The 20,221-nt window shown below is 48.1% G+C and overlaps 3 protein-coding genes across 4 annotated transcripts in view; 2 read left to right on the top strand and 1 right to left on the bottom strand.

Moving 5' to 3' along the window:
* The window catches only part of USP39 (ubiquitin specific peptidase 39), a 35,337-nt gene extending 25,184 nt beyond the window's left edge, over positions 1 to 10,153 (bottom strand). Inside the window, exons 1-4 of one of the 2 annotated variants that reach the window (XM_054577653.1) lie at positions 10,003 to 10,153; positions 4,008 to 4,077; positions 2,483 to 2,577; positions 589 to 725 (exon numbers count right to left, since the gene is read on the bottom strand). In XM_054577653.1, coding sequence (XP_054433628.1) covers positions 589 to 725; positions 2,483 to 2,577; positions 4,008 to 4,077; positions 10,003 to 10,057 — 357 coding nt within the window. In that variant the 5' untranslated portion in view covers positions 10,058 to 10,153. Of the gene's footprint in view, positions 1 to 588; positions 726 to 2,482; positions 2,578 to 4,007; positions 4,078 to 7,065; positions 7,367 to 10,002 lie in introns of those variants that run through there. The other variant, XM_054577652.1, reaches the window with a different exon arrangement.
* Positions 7,534 to 12,001, top strand: CUNH2orf68 (chromosome unknown C2orf68 homolog). Its single transcript, XM_054577654.1, has 5 exons — positions 7,534 to 8,052; positions 8,696 to 9,000; positions 9,092 to 9,210; positions 10,066 to 10,217; positions 10,579 to 12,001. Exons 2-5 carry the CDS (start codon positions 8,894 to 8,896, stop codon positions 10,699 to 10,701), a joined length of 501 nt encoding a protein of 166 aa, XP_054433629.1. The 5' UTR covers positions 7,534 to 8,052; positions 8,696 to 8,893; the 3' UTR covers positions 10,702 to 12,001.
* Positions 12,002 to 16,062: 4,061 nt separating this feature from the next.
* On the top strand, positions 16,063 to 20,028 carry TMEM150A (transmembrane protein 150A). Its single transcript, XM_054577650.1, has 8 exons — positions 16,063 to 16,265; positions 16,821 to 17,001; positions 17,451 to 17,498; positions 17,831 to 17,917; positions 18,549 to 18,616; positions 18,947 to 19,074; positions 19,291 to 19,468; positions 19,711 to 20,028. The coding sequence occupies exons 2-8, from the start codon at positions 16,937 to 16,939 to the stop codon at positions 19,947 to 19,949; spliced, it is 813 nt and encodes a 270-aa protein (XP_054433625.1). The 5' UTR covers positions 16,063 to 16,265; positions 16,821 to 16,936; the 3' UTR covers positions 19,950 to 20,028.
* The last annotated feature ends 193 nt before the right edge of the window (positions 20,029 to 20,221 follow it).

Genomic DNA, 20,221 nt, shown 5'->3' with positions numbered 1-20,221 from the left:
CATAAGTAATATAGTATTTCAAACATTCTAAACACCGAGATTTCAGCACAATGAATATGCAGCCATTTGCTGAAAAGGAAAATAACACTAAAAAGTTCCAACATTAGTCAATGCCCAACAGAACTTTCCATGCTTTCCATATAAGTACAGTGACTCTTGGCAGAGGTCACAAACAGGAACCAAGAATGGGAAAGGATGGCCATTCTGGCCACATCGTGTCAAAAGCAGCTAGGAGCAGGAACGTAGCTTAGGATCCACTGTCCTATGCCAGGCCCAATTCACATCCTTACTCTAAGTGTGGGAAGATAATTTATTTTGTAAAAATGCCTTCACTTCAATTCATAATTAGCCATATTTTTTCAGTCCTAACCCTCAGCATTAAAAGCAGAAATGATGGCTAGGTTGCAGACCAAAGGCCATAGTAATGAATCCTGACCTCCTTTCTCAGTTTCCACGGTTCCTTCCAAAGGGAAAGAAGCCTCTTCAAGACCAAGGGGCTGAGATTCCCCCCTGGGTGAGGTAGATCCCAGGATCCCTGGAATAGTTCTTGGGAGAACTGAGTCCAAACCAGCCCTCTGGGACACGCACCGTGATATCCTCCAGCGAGGAATCGATGATCTCATAGTTGTCTGGAAGGCAGTAAAACTTGAGGGTGTGGAGGTTGAGGAAGACATGGTGGCTAAACTGAACACTGTGAATGTAGGCATGAGACTTCAAACCCCGGCCTATAAGGAAGAATGAAAGGCTATAGAGAAAAGGGCATATTCCAGAAAGGCACAGATCAAGTTCGATTTTTCCTTTTGTGATTTTGTACTGGAACATGTTAACATCAGCAAAAACAAAATACTATGCCGTCCATGAAATGAATCTCCCACATGAACTTCTCTCATCGTAAGAGTTAGCAAGAGGATAGCACAACTGTCACTTTATTCCCTAGATGGCATAAGACATTGGATGAGGAAACTAATTTCCTATGTATGAACATGAAATATAAAATGTGTGTGCATGTATATGTATATACATGAATTGATTTCATATATTACCAGAAATTAGGAATATCTGTGTGTATATTACACACAACACATGCACATACATAAATAGATATGCACATACACATATGCTGTACTAGTCCATCATCACTCAGTCCTGATTTTCCAGCTGCCCACATTCAGGACAATCCTGCACCTAAGTATCTTTGTTCATTGTTGCCACTCCTTTCTAAAATATCTGTCCCTTAACTCATTCAAAACCTACAGGTTCTGCCAATTCAAGTCCTACCTCCACTTCCTCCATGAATTCAACACAAACACTCCAGGTAACAATGATCTTTGTCCCTGTATATTTCTACTCCTATTGTCCTTATTTATATTCAATGCCACACACTCTAGCAGTAATCTTTATGGTCTTACTGAGTTTGCTGATTGTTTATGTGTTAACCTTGACTATAAGATCCTTGTAAGAGTAAGGAATATAGTTTATATTTCTTTTAAATGCTCCACCATACTATGTACATAGCATTTGTTTGTTCTAAATGAATTGAAATACGACAGGGGACCCAAAAAAACCTGAATTATTTTCTGGAGGGCGGACCCCTTGTAATACAGTCTTCCCCTTCCAGGTGAGAGTTCTAGAGACCCATCCGTATCAGTGCACCAGCAGATGTTGTGAGGAGTTACATTCATCTACAGTGAAATTTTCTGAAAACTCTTTCCACATGTTTGCCCATTTCATGATGGGTGATTTATGAGTGCACCTGCCCACACGCTGAGTGTTCAGCAGTTTTTGACCAAAAACAGCATGACCCCCCCATGCCCCACCCTCCCTATTCACCTGATCTCACTCCAAGAGACTTTTTTTTTTGTTTCCCCAGATTAAAAAAAGTCCTCAAAGGGAAACATTTTGCCAGTGTGGACGAGGTGAAAGAAAAAACAGCAGAAGCACTAAAAGGCATCAAATAGTTCAAAAACTGTTTTGAGCAGGGGAAAAAATGTCTCAATAGGTGTGTTGTATCAAATGGAAAATAAAGGTGACAGAAATTTAAATGTGTTAGAATACATAATTTTTTATAAATAAATTCTGGTTTTGGGGGGGGATCTCCCTCATAATAAATTGCCAGAAAAGAACAGAATGAAAAAGTCCTTAGAGCCAAAGAATTCTCAGAAAAAGACATGAGTATAGAAAACACCAGAGATTCAAAATCCAGAGTCTTTGAGATCTCCTACATAGTCTTTCACTAACTAGTTCTTTCCCCCTTTCATATGCACTCAGGTTCTGAGCAATCAGAGAACCTCCTATTGACTTTCTAAGAGTATTCCAATTTCCTGGAATCAAAAACAAGGATTATTAGTACTCCTAATAGCAGCTCAGTTTCCTGGGGGCAGAGCGGGAGGGGGGGCGCGGGGGGCGGGGGGTACTCTCTGGAGCAGACCTGTGGCTATTGCTGAAAACTTAGTAAGCTTATCATGCAAAAACATTTATTTACCCTGAAAGTACTTGCCACACACCAGACAGGCATATGCGTTGATATGCGAAAGGGAGATGGAACACAGTTTCTCAAAGTCAAAGTCCAGCACACTCCTGGGAGAGCCAAAACAAAACAAAAGCCATTAATAGAGATGGTTGTCTAGGACAGCACCCAAGTGAAGCAGCATTGGCGCTGTGTTCCACAATGTCACACAGCATCCTGCAGAGAATGCTTCAATAACCACATAGAAATCATGGGGAACATTAACTATTCCTTACCTAGACATTTAATGTAGCACCTCCACCCACCAAGCCCCAGAGCAGTGTCAAGGTATCCCAACCAGACACACAATGCCAATGACCCTTTCTTTTTACTATTTACAACCAGTTGAGAATATTCCATTGCAGTCACTTTCTCTGGAGGGAAAGCCATACTAGGACTAAAGTAACAGGACCCCAGCAGAATTCCAAATTAAAAGACAAGTGGTAGAAAGACATAAAAGGGTGAAGAAATGCTTTTATAAAAGAAAAACTTATTTTTGCCTATAAAAATAAATGCGAAGCCTAAAGAGTATTAGGGAAATACCTACAAAATAGATCTATCTGTTCAAGGGCAAAGTAATGGTATATGAGCCCTGGGAAGGAAATGGATAAAAAAACTTTCTACTGAGAATCCATAGCTGGCAAAGGAATTTCCTCTCAAACATTAACTCTAATTAATTGGTAATGGTCTTGGTAAAGCTGCACAGTCCCTTAAAGGAAACACTAGCCACACATAGCTATTGGCATTTAAATTTAAAATAATTAAAATTAAATTTAAAATGCAGTTCCTTAAGCCACATTTCAAATGTTCAACAGCCATAAATGGAGAATAGTCACCTACAACAATGGACAGTCTCTAGAGTATAAACTGAAAAACATCCTAAGACATCATCAGAAATCTGAAAAAAAAAAAAAAAGAGTACAAGGATGAGGTAGCTACCTCGGCATTAGGACATATTTTTTGTCTTTTTTTTTCTCTGCCAAACCCCAGGCACCTAGAGTAGTACCTAGCACATAGTGGCACTCAATAAATTTTCTATTGTCATTTACACTATATATCCCATTATTTCATCACACAAGTCAAAGTGAGCTAAAAGCTCTTTATGGATATGCCCACCCTAAAACAACATGCCCTCTGATTCTTTAAACTGAAGAACAAAGATTAATGAACAGGGCAAGATGCACAATTTTCTGGGCAGAAAACTTTAAAAAGGATAACACTTTTTCAAAGGTTTTATTTATTTTTAGAGAGAGGGGAAGGGAGGGAGAAAGAGAGGGAGCAACATCATTGCGTGGTTGCCTCTTGTCTGCCCCCTACCGGGGGCCTGGCCTGCAACCCAGGCACATGCCCTGACTGGGAATCAAACTGGCAACCCTTTGGTTCATGGGCCAGCACTCAATCCACTAAGCCACACCAGCCAGGGCAGAGATCAAGTTTTTTAATGTGTTGTTTAATGTGCATTCCAAAGAACTTCCTATATAGGTATCCGTGTTCTACTGACCTGTTAATGGTATCCAGGTATGGGCAGTGGCGGCTTCTCCGGTCCTCAGAATCCACGCGGCCATTCTTTGCTGAAAAGAAAAATCACCATAGGCAGTAAACATTGGAAACAATGGAACAAGACTCAAACTGAGACAATATATTTGAAACACATATAACCAACAAATGATTTATTTGCAGATTACATAAAGAAATCTGGTGAAGAATTAAAAAAACAGACAACCCAATAGAAAATGAAGAATACAGCCCACAAACATATAAAAAGATGCTCAACCTCATCAATAATCAAGAAAATACAAGTCTCCTTGAATAGTAACATACCACTTCACACCTACCAGAGGAAAAAAATAAAATCAGAAAATTCCAAGTGTTGGCTAATAAGTGGAGCAAAGAGGATGTTCATGTACTGTTGGTAGCAGTGAAAACTGTTACAACTTCTTGGCGAGTAGTACAGCTGAAAATATGCAGACCTTTTGACCCAGCAATCTCTCTTCTATTAATATACTGTAGAGAAATTTTTGCACACATATACCAAGAGAGCTTGACTAAAAAACATTTATAGCAGCAACGTTTGAAAGAGCCCAGATGGGAAACTCAAATATCTACCAAAAATAAAATGGAGAAATATATTTTCATATATCATTAATGGAAGGAACACTGTGTAGCCATGAACATCTATCTGGATGAACCTCAAAAATATGGCTAGCCAAAAAAAAGGGTAAATCGGAAGACTACATACAGTGTGATTCCACTTATATCAAATACAAAATAAAACACAGTACTACTTACAGATGCATATATGAGGTAAAACTGTAACTAATAAAAGGAGACATGATTAGGAAAAAATCCAGAAGTGATTACCTAAGCAAAGGAGGCAGATACAACTGGGAAGAGGCCTAGGGGAACTTCTACAGTTCTAGTTATATCCCACTTCTTAAGCTGAATAGTGTTAGGAAACAATTTTCCAAGGGTCTTCTCACATTTCTGCGCATTTTGTGACCAGTGGCACTAACTGCCTCTAAACTATCTTGTCAACGATGTTTGTATAGTGAACAACTTCAGATGACAAAGATAATATCTTCCTACACAACAAAGGGGAGGCAATCTCACAGTCCATTGTAAAAGATTCAGGCTCTCTAAACTCATAGTTTCCCTCCTGCAGGGCCACCCACTGGGCCCACTGGGTTTCTTTCATGTTGCACTGTGGGAATTGACTGGGGAAATGACACCAAGACTCCATTCTGACTACTGTCATTACTGTGATAAACTGTCTGAGGCCCAACAGTCCCATGTCTTCCTCCAGCATCCCTGAAACTGCAACAGGCTAACTTGGTAGCTTCCAAATAAAATCTCAGACCCTTCAAAATTCTTGACAAGTGGTAGATTTAACAGTGTACATCCACATTCTTCTTTACAACGTACTTCTGCATTACATTCAGCCCATCTTAGTATTTGTCATCTATTTCATAATAAAAGGAAAAGAAAAAAGAGAAGATAGTGACGGCAACCGGGATCTTAGTGTGTCCCAGAGAAAACAATCTATTTACCACAACCATGCAAAATGTCTAAGAAACAATTTCTGTTCCAAAGAAAGGAAAACCTGAGGCTGACAGAGTATTTAAATTAAAAAAATTAAAGAATACCCTGAAATTATTAACTAGATTATTCAAAGAACATTAAGCACTTTCTATGAGCAAGGTGCTATTCTGGACGAAATATGTAATGCAAAAAAATATGTCAAACACAGGACCCTAAACAAGAAATTCAAGAATTAATATAAAAGTATAATCAATCATATAAGGCCCTGGTCAGGTAACTCAGTTGGCTAGAGCATCCCATACACCAAGACTGCAGGTTCAGTCCTGGTCAGGGCACATGCAAGAGTCAACCAATGAATGTATAAATAAGTAGACCAACAAAATCGATGTTTCTTGCCCTGACCCGTGTGGTTCAGTTGGTTGGGCATCGTCCTGCAAAGCAAATGGTTGCCGGATCCCTAGTCAGGGCACATGCTTAGGTTACAGGTTCAGTCTCTGGTTGGGGCATGTACAACAGGCAACTAATTGGTGTTTCTCTCTTAGGTTGATGTTCCTCTTCCTCTCTTTCTCTCTCCCTCCCCATCTCTATAAATAAATAAATAGTTTTGAAAACCTATGTTTCTTTCTCTCTAATAGCAATAATTTTTCAAGAGTATAATCATATACAGATAACCAGGACCAGATGCGGAATTATCAAGTCTTGAAGAATAAGAAATACTTCCCCCCGCCCCAGACCCTACCCTTAGCATGTAGTCTAGTAATATCCTCCACCGGCTACTTCAGTAGGGTCCTAATAACTCATCAGAAAACAAGTATATAGGAACATGATCAAATCAATAGTTACAAGTTCACAGAAGCAGAAGGTGTAATTGAGGTAAACAGGTAAAGTTTTCCGAAGTGGTAGAAACCTATTTCATGACTGGTAAGATACTGTCAAGTAGGAAATTACTACAGAAGCAGAATGAGTGCAGTCATGGCGGGAGTGGAGGGGGGTGGGGCGGGGAGGACTGGTGACACTGGCTGTTGTTAGAAAGACTCTCAAAGGTCATGAGTTCCAGGACCAGTTCCACCAACTTACAGAGGAGCAAACACATGAAACCCGCTTTCCCAAACTACAATGATTCAGTCACAGTCAAGATTAGAATCCAGATCTGGCTGCGACGGCCCCGGGTAACAGATGCAGGTGCCCAGGGTTCGGGCTCTCAACTCTGAATAGTCTAATTCCAGAAATTACAGCAAGACTCAATTCTCAGATATTTTGTAAAAACTGAAGGTGACAGCTGTAAAATAACTAGCACAACTCCCGGCCTGCGTTTGGCATTCGATAAAGGAAAGCGGCTGCTGTTTTTGTTGTTAGAAACAATGTAACAATGGTTATTATTCAGTTGTAGTATCCTCATTAAGATGCAGTCAAGAGTCGAGGAGCGACACCGGTGAAGTGTGGAGTACCCCCGGGGAGGAGAAGTTGGAAGGAAAAAAAGAACTCAAGAGTAGACCCGAGCCCTGCCCAGCCCCGCGCACCTCGCACCTCCCGCTCAGGTTCGGAATCTTCGTCCGCCTCGCGCTCCCGCTTCACCCGCACCGCCGGCACGACTGGCGCCGGGGCCTCGCGCGCGCTCGCCGGCTCGATCTCCCGCTTCACGCGCACCGGGCTGCCCCGGGAGTTCGGCGCATCGGTCTCCCGCTCCCGATCTCGCTCACGCTTGACGCGACCCGAGCTAACCCGTGACTCGGATTCGCGCTTCCCGCGGTTGGAACCACGAGACTCCCGCTTGGACCGGCCGGACATCGCCACTACCGGCAGCGTCGCCCTGCGCAGGGGCAAGGCACGCTAAAGCGCGTGCAAACAGCCAATCAGAAGCAGCGCTGTTATCCAGTCCAAGGTTCTCTACGAGTCGCCAATGGGGACAAATCACACCACAGGAAACTGGGAAGTACTGCGCTTTTTGCGGCCTCTTTGTGGCTGCGCGCGCAGCTGGGAATCATCTGGAGGCCTACTGCCATCTTACCCGAAATTTCTAGTTTAAAGTGGATGGAACTTTTTACTGGCTGCGAATTTCTGGATGAAAGAAGCTGCTGTTGGGCCCCAGATTTCTTCAAGATACAGTGTGCCTCCAAACCAAAATTAGGGGCGTCTCCGCGCTTCGAAGACCGACGCCCCTGCACGGGAGAACTAGGCGACATCCCTAAATCATCCCCTGCCTGCAGCAACCCTGAGTCTCTAATTCCACATTTAGAGGGTTAGTCTTGTTATCACACGATAGTGCAAACGTGAGACAGAGGAGACTTAGAGTGACGCTAATAAAGCTGAGGCTTTAGGGCCAGTGACTTTCACGACGCGGAAGTTTTTTTATACAGCTCTACTGAGGTGTTTTTACAGACAATAAACCACACGTTTGAAGTGTGCAATTGTCTCAAAACTGCCGGATGGATGTATACACTGAAACCAACACCGCGATCAAGATAATCTACCCACCAGCCCCAAAACTGTCTGCTTTGTCACTACAGGTTAGTTGGCATTTTCTTGTTTCATATACACGTAAGCACATGGCGCGTTCTTTTGGACACAGCCTTTTTCTCTCCGACGTATTTCTTTTGAGATTCATCCCTGTCGTCTCAGCCGCGTATTCTATTAGATTGATCGGCTGTGTTCGGCTGTGTATGAGCGCGCACCATGGTTTGTCCCTGTTCTAATCACGAATTCCTAATCTTGTCTTTTTTTTTTCCTTTCTTTCTTTCTTTTTTTTTTAAGGAGAGCTGAAAATGGCACATGCTCAGACCCCTGAAAAGCCGTGGGTCCTCTCAGGGCAGGGCAGGGCGGGGCAGGGGCCGGGGCCGGGGCCACAACGGGACGACGGCAGAGCTCCGGCGCAACGCCCGGGGGGGCTCTGCAGGTCTTGCCAGAGCACTCGTTTCCTTACAAGCTCTCTTGAGGTGCTCTCCAGTCCCCACTTACAAATGAGGAAACTGAGGCACAGTGGGGTTCAGTAGTCAGCCGCGGTCACGCAACTGGTGACGAAGCTTCACAGCACCCTAACCCTAGAGAAAGGACGGGAAGGCTCCACAGGGAACGCTGAGTGGTGTCAGGTCGATTCAGTGGTGCTGAATCGTCTGACGTATCAGCAGTAAGCCTAAATCCTCCTTTCTAAAGGTAATGTCACGCAGAAGATATACGCGCGTTCACCACCCACCCACGCTAGAAACTCCGCGCGTGGTGCCGCTCGGCCCCGCGGCCCTTCCGGGCGGAAGATCGCGGCGCTAGGCCGGAAGGCGAGCGAGGAGCAGTGCCGAGCTCTCCAGAGGGAGGGCGGCCGTTGGGGTTGTGGCTGGTTTGCGCGCAGCGCTCCAGATGGAAGCGGCACCGAATCCAGGGCCAGGTCTCTGCTGCAAGCCTGGCGGGCGGCTGGACATGAGCCACGGCTTCGTGCACCACATCCGGCGGAATCAGCTCGCCCGGTACAGTCCCACCCCGTCGCCCTGCTCCCGCCCCAGCCTGGCCCGGCTCGGCCAGGCTGGCTGTCCCTGACCCCCCCTCGGCTCCCCTCAGGGACGACTACGACAAGAAGGTGAAGCAGGCGGCCAAGGAGAAGGTGAGGAGGCGGCACACGCCCGCTCCCACGAGGCCCCGCAAGCCAGACCTGCAAGTGTACCTGCCGCGACACCGAGGTGAGGCCGCTTGTCCTGCCAGCTTTCGAGCTCGCGCTCTCTTCCGGGCCCGGGACACTCCCCTTCTCGATAGAAAAAAGGGTGGGAGAAACTTATTTCCTAAGGCTCAGTTCATCTAGTCCCTTCCCAGGACCTCCATCTAGACGGTCCCCAAACTCCGACCACTGATTCTTCCTGGAGAACAGGAAGGGCTCGTGGCCCACAGTTAAACATCGCTATTATAAGACATACTTGGGAGCCAGCAAGAAGTTGTCTGCCGCTTTGCCCCATCATACTGTATATTAGTATTCCCACTACCTAACAGAGAAAAAGCTGGGCGCAGATGTAGGCAACCAGGACATAATTGTGGAATGAAACCTAAAACCAGCAAAAGACTTCTTTCCCCAGCTTCCCTGAGACCTCAAGATCACAGTTCCTAATATATGAGGTCAGATTTGTGGAGCATTACTTAAAGTGTTATTAGGTCTTCTGTACATTGTCATAGTTATCATAGGGCCATCTAAGGTAGGAACTATCATTTCTGTTTCACAACCAGGAAAGCAGGCACAGAGAGGTTAAGTAGCTTGTCCAAAATCTCAGAGCCAATAAATGACAGTCTAGATTTGAACCCAGGCTGAGCTCTGTCCGCCTTTCCACCACCTTCCAACCCTATTCACTAGACAAATGTACTGTGTGCCTACTGTATGACAGGACTGTGCTGGCCCTGGAGCGGGGATACAAAGGTAAATAAAACTCCTGACTGGCATCGCATTTCACATACAAACACACTCATAAAAAGATTAGGGCTTTTACCTCTGTGGTCAGGGCCTCCAGCAGCCTTCCCCTCTTCCCTCTCACTCCGGTTCATCCTTCCAGATGGCTCTACCCACCCAAGGAACCCAGACTGTGAAGAGTCCGGTGAAAGCAGCAGTAGTGGAGGCTCGGAGCCAGAGCCTTCTGGCCACCAGCTCTTCTGCTTAGAATATGAGGCGGACAGCGGAGAGGTCACATCAGTTATCGTGTATCAGGTACGCCTGGTGGAAACAGCTACAGCCTGAAGGTCCTAGGAACTGGTAGAAATCACTGACAGCCCCCAAGCCACTGCTTTCATCGGGGTCAGAGGGAAGTGTCTGCTCCATATGGGAGCATAAACTGCTGGGCAATGCTTTTGAGCACAACTTCGTCACACAGTGATCCTCAGCGGTCAACAGGGAGGGCTCATGACCATCAGTTGAGAATCACTGTTGCAGGGGATACCTGGGAAATGACAGGCACTGGCAAGAAGTTATGAGTCAAATGGAGTTCTTTAAGAGTATTGTCTAGGGACAGGGCAGGTCGCCTTTCCAGAAGAGGCCAGGCCCTGAGCATCCTGACTCTTCCCCCACGTAGGACGATGATCCAGGAAGGGTGAGTGAGGAGGTGTCAGCACACACGCCTCTGGATCCACCCATGCGAGAGGCCCTCAAGTTGCGCATCAAGGAGGAGATTGCAAAGCGCCAGAGCCGACACTGACCAGGCTGAAGGCATTCCCTCCAGGCTGGAGTCACTGCCCAGGGAGTTCACCCCTAGTTTGGGGATACGAGGACCAGTCTGGGCTGATCTTGAGACATGCACACACACACACACACCTCCCAGAGCTGCTAGAAAAGGATGTTGCAGGAACTGTGCCTGACCAGCTCCCTTGTAGCCAGTCTTTCTTCTATCTCAGCCCATTTGACCAGCCTGCTTTGGGATTTTTGAGAATTTTGTTTGGCTAGCTTGGTGTTCTAAGAGCAGAGACTCTCAGGAGAGCCAAGGTTTATGAAGCCTTACGCCAACGTGCTACTTTCTCGCTGAGTTCATACGCCCTGGGACACCTGACTACTGCTGCTCCACCCAGCTCCATGAGCCATGTTTGTTATTTTATGATTCCTTTCTACTGTGCTTCTGCTCACTTTCATTCATGCTTTTCTAGATCTTTTTGTTCTTCACCTCTGTTTCTTTGTTCTTTCCTTCATTCTTTTGTCTCAGAGTCCATCAGTTCCACCCTGCCTCGCAATGTGACTGTGCGCCTCCAGCTGCTCAGGACTTAGGAGGTGTGGGGTCCGCGGGGGTATATCTTTCTGACAAGCTCTTCCAGTAATCCTGATATTAATACAGAGAGAGGTGTTCATTTTTGAGGCTGACTTGCAAGCATGTCTCCCTCTCCTTCCATGGCTTTTTCGAGTTTCTGTGAGGCCTGCATTGCTTTGCACTGTGTAGATAAGGAGACTTCAGAAGATGATGCCAAAACTAAATTTGAAGACTTTCTTACAGCAAAACTTGCCTTGGTTAGGACTATAGAATTCTAACTTTCAACCTCATCCCTAAAGGGGAATTATTAAAACATTCTTGAAACTGCCTCTCCATATGTGATTTAACAGTCTTGAACTGTTAAAGAGAAATTCAGCAGCAATAATTGCCTGTTTGGAACCATAGTTGTAAAGATACAAAAAAGGCACAATGCCCCAAAGGAAGTAAAATGAACATCTCTCATCCCTGCTGCATTCTCTTTCTTTTCCTGTCTCCCAAAAGTATATAATTTCCCAACAAATCCTTAGAATAAAGATCCCAGGAATATCAGTGCTTTGCCCTAAGTGAACATTTTTCCTAATGCAGGGTTAAGCTAAAGTCTGAGAAATCCACAAGGCTTCCATTCTGTTGAAGCCACTTCAGTTTCCCAGCACATTAGCCTAACCTCAGTGACTTGAAATTTCAGGGTTACGTGAGCCCATGAGCACTGAGACTTCCTGAAACCAAAGTCCCCCTGCCTCAGGGGTTTCTCCACATCAGGGTCTCAAGATCAGTCTAGCTGGTCCATCTCAGCAGCTTTTCTCTTAAAGGACACCTGAGGGCACTCTTAAAATACATGATTCAAATACAGCTAGCCACAGCTTGCAGTGAAAGGAATGCCGGGAAGGTGAGTGAGGTGGTTAAGTTAGACGGACCTGATTGTGAAGGGACCATAGCGCTCCTGACCCAAAAAGCTGGCCCAAGATTAAAGGCCTTAACTTTGTCAGTCCTGAGCACAGTTCTTTTAAAGGAGAAAGTCTGCCCTCTATTTATGTAGCTGGAGTCCAAGTGCCTTCTGACTTACAATGTTAACTACCCTCCAGAGCTTCCTGGGTCAAGGAGGCTGTGCCATCATCTCAATCTCCCTGCAGCTCAAAGAACCAGTTATTTTAGTCTTCCAGCTCTTCAACTGATCTTCTGACTTGGACATAGAATTTCATTGGAATTATTGAGCTTCCCAATCTGGAAATACCTTTGGGGTCCATCTTCTCACAGCTGAATGGCCTACTTCCTGGATTTATTATAGAAATTTAGAAACAAAACCAGAAGAAGAGGTTGGGCATAGCACCCAAAATTTTAGCCTCTATGCCTGTTTTGTGAGAAAGGAAGCGTGTACCTATTGTTTTTATGTGTTTGTCGTGTAATCTTTACACACTCAGGTTAGAAACTGATAGGAACTGCTTGCATGTAAAATTTTTCTTGAAGCACTTTGCCTATCAAGTGCATATAAAATATTTTCCACTCAAGAAAGCATTCTAATTCTCAGCTAATTTATGCAGTATGACTATAAATCACTAAGCCTGGTACTTACTGAGGTTGTCTTTCAGAGAAGAATTATTGGTGATAAGGCTACTCCAGGCATGCCTGAAATGCTTCTCTGGTGATGGCCTTCAGCCATTAGACAGCTTTCTAGCACAGGCTCATTGGTTATTGCCACCCATTGTCTGGGGTCCGGTTTATTCACCAGGCTTGCCTCCAGACGTCTTCCAGCTGTTTCAAAAATCTGTGCTTTGCCATCAAGGGAAATGTTCAGAGCATTTCCCACAGGCTCTAGATGTGTCCCAGAGGGGATTGTCCAGTGCTGTGTGGGGCAGTGGCAACAGCATTAGACTAGCTGGAGCTTTCCAGCAGGCTGCTTCAGATTCAACACTCACTTGATTACATGCATTCTTGGCTATTAAAAAAAAAAGCCTGGTAGCCTGATAGGTATCTTATGTAAGTGTTCCTTCTCTTAATGAGGATAATCCTTGGATTTAAGGTTTTGTGTTTCCTGGGCCACACTGGGTGATATGGAAGGAAGCTGGGGTTTGCAGGGGTTTGGGCTGTGTAAAAATAAACCCTAAAGCTTGAATTCCAGCCAGTTAGCAAGCATGGAAATCTGACCAATGAAGAGCAAAAAAAAAAAGAATGTAAAGCTTTTTGTATTGAGTGACAGAGAGTAGGAGCTGGTGGAGCCTAGCCAGATAGTAGGACCAGCATGGGCAATAACAAATCCTCTCCATGGAAGAGCCTCTGAAAGAGACATTCCACCTCCATGGTCTATCCTGAGGGGCACTGCCAACTAGAGCTTAGCCTAGGGCAGTGGGTATTCAACCTGCTGTTCATTTGGTGGGACCTGTAGATGGTTGGGTAGTGGATCCCAACTGGTTCACAAATATAAATGAAGCCTACCTCTGAGTCTTTTGGGAGAATCACAGTGGAATATTGAAAATCATTTTAAACATTTTAAGCTCCCTCTTTGAATTCCTGTCCCTGTGGAATTAGATGGCCAAGAAGCCATAATGCCTTGACTGGTGTGGTTCAGTTGGTTGGGCATCATGCCACAAAGCAAAAGGACACCGGTTTGATTCCTGGCCGGCACATGCCTGGGTTATAGGTTTAGTCCCTGGTTGGGGTGCATACAAGAGGCAACCAAGTGATGTTTCGCTCCCTCTCTCTCCTGTCCCCCACTCTAAAAATTGAAAAGTAAAATCTTTTTTAAAAAAGAAGCCATAGGCACCCACCCCAAATTTCCTCATTAACTGGAGTGATGCTAGAAGTGAAAACCTGAGTGAATAGCTCCTCTGCCTTCTCAGAACCTCCAGAATGGCAGACGTTGCACTGGTTGTTGTGATCTTAAGTGTATAAAAAGCCATATAGTCTGTTTTCTCATTTCAATGTTTCTGCTTTGCGGATGAATAAAAAGTATGCAAATTATTTGAAAATACTGGAAGGAAGGTATTTTTTAAAGACAGTATTCTTTTTAACCAATAAACATTATTTTTGCAGCACTGTTTTTGCCAAGAGTTGTGAAATCACTTGTGTATGTAAGGAAAGTGAAGATTAAATGCCTGCCCCTAACGTCATTCAGCACCACAGAATCAGCATTTGAAATTTTATCTCTTGCTTTATTTAGCCTATTTTAAGAACTGCTGGGTGGGAGCGTAACATCTAGACTCACATGGCTTTAGAGCTGGAAGGGAATTTTAAAGACATCTGGTCCTACTTCTTGTCTGATGCATGACTCCCCCCCCCTCACCAACTACCCATGAAGAGCCTTTCCGTCACAGGGAGCTCTATCCTGGGGGATAATTCTATTTTAAGGACTACTCATACTGTCATATTAGCCCAAATCTCCCTCCTTGTCACAGCTCTACAGTGCTTGTGTACCCACTTTATGTTAGAACAGCCAGTTTAGAACCTGAATAGTCCTCGCAGGCCAACCCCACGATAAAGGTTGGACAGGAACGCAAACCCAGATCAGTAAGGAACAGTAAGTGTTGATTAATAATGGCAAAGCTACTAATGAAATAGGAAATGGTGAGGGTTCATAGCACCATTGGGCAGATGAGAAAAGGGTCTGTGCCAATGGAAACACACCTGAACAGGAACATAGGGCCTCTCAGTGAACTGGAAAAAGGGTCCCTTTGTCCTGGGACACCAAGTACGACCAGGAGCAGGTGGACTGAATTCTACTCCCTGCTGGTCCGTTCAGCCTGGCCATCTTGTAATCACTCTGTACAGCCATGCTTTAACTACTTGTCCTGATGCAATTTGGAAAAGGTCTCCCCAACAGATTTCCTCTCTCTATTTTTAACTGCTAGTGGATCTGCAAAAAGGTTTCTCCTTTTTCAAACCATTGTCCAGCTTATCTGCTTCATTTCCCTCAGTACTGGGCAGTTTTACCTTTGCCTCACCAATGCTGTAGAACTTCAGCTCCTTGCCTCCTGGCAGCCCGGGCCCATGCTCTTAGGATAATGATTTGTTGGTCCCAGTGTTGTCTCACAAAAGCTCCCAACAGATGCTGAACTTCCCTTTAGAGTGCCAGGCACCCTTCTGGTATGTCCAAGGAAGTATTCTGCCCTTTTAACTGGGAAAAGAACCAGGAGGGCACTTTTGCCCTGTAGGTTTAGGTGAAGCTGGTAGGTAATTTATTTCCGCAATATCCTGCTTGCTTTTCCCAAATTGCTCCGGGTCCCCACCTTTCCTCTGTTGAGTGCCAACACCTGGCCATGTGTGTCTACTTAGAATGGATATGCACTGGACTCTGCTGCCATGTTTAAGTTAAATGTTGAGCAGTCGGACAACATATTTTGGACACTGACTTGTGGAGAGTAGTACTCTGTGTACTTGTACGCTTCAAAATGTATCCAGTGAAAATAGCATCCTCCAGAGTTTGCTGCATTCTTGGAAGAATAAGTCAAATCATGGACTCTTGAACTTAAGAGCGAGCTAAGGCTACCCTGCGGACCACCTCGTCTGGGATAGAGGCAGGCACGGGACGCCTCGGTGAGGGAGATGACCCGAAATCTCACTGGTCGGCCCTTCCCCGCAGCGGAATGTGCCCAGCGGCGGAGGGAGGCTACTTCCAGCCACGTGCACGATGACGACCACAGGTGGAGCTGGAAGGTGTTGCACTCCCCCCAGCTTCCCGCCTCCCGAAGCTTCCAACGCAGGAACAGGAAACAAGGACTATCCTTTCGGACCCTCGGAGTCAGAGCCGCCGCTGGAGTCCCACGCCACGGTTTTCGTGCCCGGGTCCCGGAGGCGGGGCAGCACGGTCGTTGCACCGAGACTCTGCGTGGGGGCTCGGGATTTGTAGTCCCGAGCGGGGCCCGCGGGGCGCGGACTCCAGGTCCCGGCGGGCGGCGCGGCGCAGCGCGGCCTAGGGTCGGGGCGTGGCCGCCGGCCCTTTAAACCTGCAAGGCCTGTCTGAGGGCCGCAGCCCGGGATGGCGCCACGCAGGGGCTGAGTAGTGCGCGGCAGCCGCAGGGCTTTCTGGGGAGGTGCGTACTGGGCCCCCTACTTCTCAGGGTCCCCTACTTCCCAGGACCCCGAGGGATCACCGGAGAAGGCTCGTTCCCCGGGTCCGGAGACTCGCCGACCACGGGCTCCAGGCGCCCACGCGGGCCGGGGTTGGGCTGGGCTGGGCTTCCCGCCTGAGCCTGCCCTTCCCCGGGGCGCTGTAGTGTGGTTGCCTGCGTGTGGACGCCCCTCTACCGGGCCTGGACTCCGCTCTAGACTTTCTTTGGCTTGGCTCCTAGACCGTCCTAACTGTAGCATGGCTCCCAGCCCGGCTACCTCAGACGAGGGAGAGCGACTACCTGTCCAGATGTTATGGCGCCGCCTGAGTCCCTCAGCAAGCCGGTGGCTTTTGGGTGGGATGCGGCGGCCCTGGTGGGTGCCATAGGGTGACCACACTCTGGTGTGTGCTGAGCCCAAAGTGTGGGCACTCCGAGCCCCAGTGGGTGCCCCGAATCAGGTGATGCCCTAACCCCCAACCCCTCAAGGGCTTTGGCCACTCACTGGACACTGGACTTTGACCTCTCTCTCCCCACCAGGCAGGGGCAGTTGATGGTTTTGGCGAAGTATCTTAAGGTAGCTGGTCCTGCCCCCTTCTCCCCACCTACCTCTCGCCATCCCTCCCACACCACTACCACCCTGGCTCCCCTCCCTCATGACCGCCTGGATCCTCCTTCCTGTCAGCTTATCAGCATTCTCCATCACTGGCCTATGGACTGTGTAAGTAAAGAGGGAGAGGGGGAAAACAACAAAGGAACAAAATGGGCCCAGGCTGAGGAAAGACAGGACCCAGCAGGAGCTTGATGGCACACACGAAGTCCCTTGTCCTGTTGCAGGCTCCAGGGTGATATCCAGGGTCACTCTGTCTCCAAAGCCAGGCCTGGTGCCTGGGCACAGTCAGTCACTTAGGACAAGCTGGCACCACTTCTGTCCAGCAAGGTGGTCCCAAAAGACCTACTTCTAGCCAGAGTAACTTCCAGAGATCCTCTCGTCTGTGGCCATTGCTGTGGGTTTTGGTGTGGCATCAGGCCTCGGGGCTACCCCAACTTGAACCCCTGGCAAGGACAATGAGGCTGAATGGGGCCAGAATGAAGGGAAAAGACAGTGGTCAGTGGGGGAAAGCTGGGCTTGGCCGGGAGGGTCGCTGGGTGACAGTTCTGCTCCCGCAGGTATGCCATGGCCGTGATGAACCGCCACGTGTGCCCTGTGGAGAACTGGTATGGCGAACTCTGCAGACAGCTTCACTCTGAAGCTCCCTTCATCTCTGTTCCCTCTTGGGTCAGGGCTACTGCGAGCCAGACAGAGACTCTGGGCCTCACTGCTCTTCTTTGACATTGGCACGCCTGCCTCTCCCCAGGCATGGCTTCATGCCCACTTACCTGCTCCCCACTATCCCTTCTCCCCTTTGGTTTCTGTCTCAGGCAGGCCCTGGAAAGTGGGCTCTCCTGCTCCCTCATAAGGGAGGAGGCCTGGGAGGGTGGTCTCTGAAGTAAAGGCTGAGTGGTTAGGGGAACCTGTTTCCCTCAATCTACTGTGTCCTGCCTTCCAGGTCCTACAACGAGTCCTGCTCTCCTGACCCCACTGAGCAAGGGGGTCCCAAGACCTGCTGCACCCTGGACGATGTCCCCCTCATCAGGTAAAGCCTGGAAACTGGGCAGATCAGAGACCCAAAACACCAATAGACTCCCAGCCAAGCCCCTCATCAAGCAAAGGCCTGTCCCAAAGGGTCTCACAGGAATAATAATTATATTAAGAGCACTTAATAACAGTACTACTTGACAGTTACTATGTGCCAGGCACTGTGCTGAATGCTTTACATGAATAAGGTCCTTTAATTCTCTCAGCACTGAGGCAGCTGTTGTTTTCACCATTTTATAGGCAAGGAAACTGAAACTGAATTATTGAATCCATTTAGGTCACACGCTGCTAGTAAGTAGAGATACTTAGATTTAAGCTCAAGCCCTCTGATTGCCCAGCCCAAGTTCTAGCTCAAGGGAAGCCAGACCAGCTACAGGCCTCAGCAGCCTGAGGGAGTCCAAGGAGTCTCGGGGTCTGCCCCGCAATCCTGGGCGCTTCCTAACCTGTCACAGGAGCACTGCTTTATTTGGAGGGGAGGGATGCCAGCCTGGGACCAGTTTGTGAGAGACACTGGTCCTTCTCACAAATCAGCGGCTTAAATCAAGCACAAAGAAAGCAAATGGGCCAGAAAGGGGGCCCTCTGGTGCTCCTGCCCCTCTCTCACTCTGTCCTTGCCCCCCTCCCCTCAGCAAGTGCGGCACATATCCCCCAGAGAGTTGCCTCTTCAGCCTCATTGGCAACGTGGGTGCTTTCATGGGTGAGTTGTGCCCTTAGCCCCCCTAGCCAGCCCAGTCCAGCCCATTCCTCCACACCCTTCCCCCAGGAAGCCCTTGCTCAACACAGCCCACCCAACCAAGGGCTAAAGCAAGAGGGGCCACTTCTCTCCCTGTTCCTTGAAGGCCAGAGGCTGACTCCCACACAGCCGTCCTGTGGGCTGGAGCCTGAGGAAACCCAGTTCACTACCCACCCGTCTATTCCCTTGTGGCTCTCAGAATTGTCTGAAGGGGTGAGAGCTAGCAGGCTTCTGGGCAGGGTTGGGCCAGCCAGAGGCCCTAGTGCTGGCTCCACCCATGCTCTTCTTCCCCAGTGGCCCTGCTCTGCCTCCTGCTGTACGGGCAGCTCCTGGAGCAGAGTCGGCATTCCTGGATTAACACCACAACACTCATCACAGGCTGCACCAACGCTGCAGGCCTTGTGGTGGTCGGAAACTTTCAGGTAGACCCCCCTCCCCACCTCTTGAACTTCCCCTAAAAGGGCATGGCTGTCTGCAGGGACCCTGTCTCCTGAGGGTTCACCAAAGATGCAGGGACAGGCCCTCAGGGTTGGGGGTGAGGGAGGGAGAGCCTGGGAAAGAAAGGAGGGAGAGAAAAGAGGTATGAAGGAGGCAGAGGAGCACGAACTTCACTGATGGGCCCTTCTCTCTGGGCCTAGGTGGATCATGCTAAGTCTCTGCATTACATCGGAGCTGGTGTGGCCCTCCCAGCCGGGTTGCTGTTTGTCTGCCTGCACTGTGTCCTCTCCTACCATGGGGCCACCGCCCCCCAGGACCTGGCTATGGCCTACCTGAGGATTGCGCTGGCAGCCATCGCCTTTGTCGTCCTGATCCTCAGTATCCTTCCAAGACAGGGCAGCCAGGAACTCATCCTCTAGCCCAGCCCTTCCCTCACCCAAGAAGAGTGGGGGAGAATGGCACACCTTCCAGGCAGCACGGCCCAGTGTGGTCTTCCACTCCCTCTCCTGAGATGTCAGACCTAGTCCTTTGCCCCAACCTAGTTACATATCCAGGAAGGCAGAAGGTGTGTCGCCAGTCCCCGACACATGCTACCAGACCTTTCCTTAGCCCCATTCCAGGTGGTGTCTTCTTCATCCACGAGAGTTCTCAGCTGCAGCACGGGGCGGCCCTGTGTGAGTGGGTGTTTGTCATCGACATCCTCATTTTCTACGGCACCTTCTGCTACGAGTTTGGGACAGTCTCCACAGAGACACTGGTGGCTGCACTGCAGCCTGCTGGCCGGGCCTGCAAGTCCTCCGGGAGCACTAGCACCTCCACTCACCTCAACTGCGTCCCTGAGAGCATAGCCATGATCTGAGGTCGGGGGAGGGTGGCTGGCCCAGCCTCCACTGCTCCCCACCCATGTCTTATTTGCGTTTATTTTGTACCAAAAACAACTTTGAGAAAGTATTCAGTTGGGATACAGGCTTCCCTGCTCCTGGACGAGGGGCCATCCCACACCCACCTGTGCCATAAAGGAGCGGGCCCTGGCAGCTGCTTGAGCTGTGTGTGACCCGCTCCCCACTGTTTTTATGTTTAAAGGTACACATATCCTCAGTCACCCAGCCAACCCTTCAGGTGCCTTCTATT

The sequence above is a fragment of the Pteronotus mesoamericanus genome, unplaced genomic scaffold (genome assembly GCF_021234165.1).
Source record: "Pteronotus mesoamericanus isolate MK-2021 breed Mesoamerican mustached bat unplaced genomic scaffold, CSHL_Meso_final contig_44, whole genome shotgun sequence".
Taxonomy (NCBI): domain Eukaryota; kingdom Metazoa; phylum Chordata; class Mammalia; order Chiroptera; family Mormoopidae; genus Pteronotus; species Pteronotus mesoamericanus.
Note: the sequence above shows the minus strand (reverse complement) of the source record. Positions and strands in the feature narration are given on the sequence as shown.

Bases quoted from the DNA above. Each gene is read 5' to 3' on its own strand.
- CUNH2orf68 (XM_054577654.1), top strand. From the start codon at position 8,894: ATGGAAGCGGCACCGAATCCAGGGCCAGGTCTCTGCTGCAAGCCTGGC. The intron at 9,001-9,091 runs GTACAGTCCCAC...GGCTCCCCTCAG, and splicing joins CGGCGGAATCAGCTCGCCCG to GGACGACTACGACAAGAAGG. The intron at 9,211-10,065 runs GTGAGGCCGCTT...TCATCCTTCCAG, and splicing joins GTACCTGCCGCGACACCGAG to ATGGCTCTACCCACCCAAGG.
- TMEM150A (XM_054577650.1), top strand. From the start codon at position 16,937: ATGACCGCCTGGATCCTCCTTCCTGTCAGCTTATCAGCATTCTCCATC. The intron at 17,918-18,548 runs GTAAAGCCTGGA...CCCTCCCCTCAG, and splicing joins GACGATGTCCCCCTCATCAG to CAAGTGCGGCACATATCCCC. The intron at 19,469-19,710 runs GTATCCTTCCAA...GCCCCATTCCAG, and splicing joins CTTTGTCGTCCTGATCCTCA to GTGGTGTCTTCTTCATCCAC.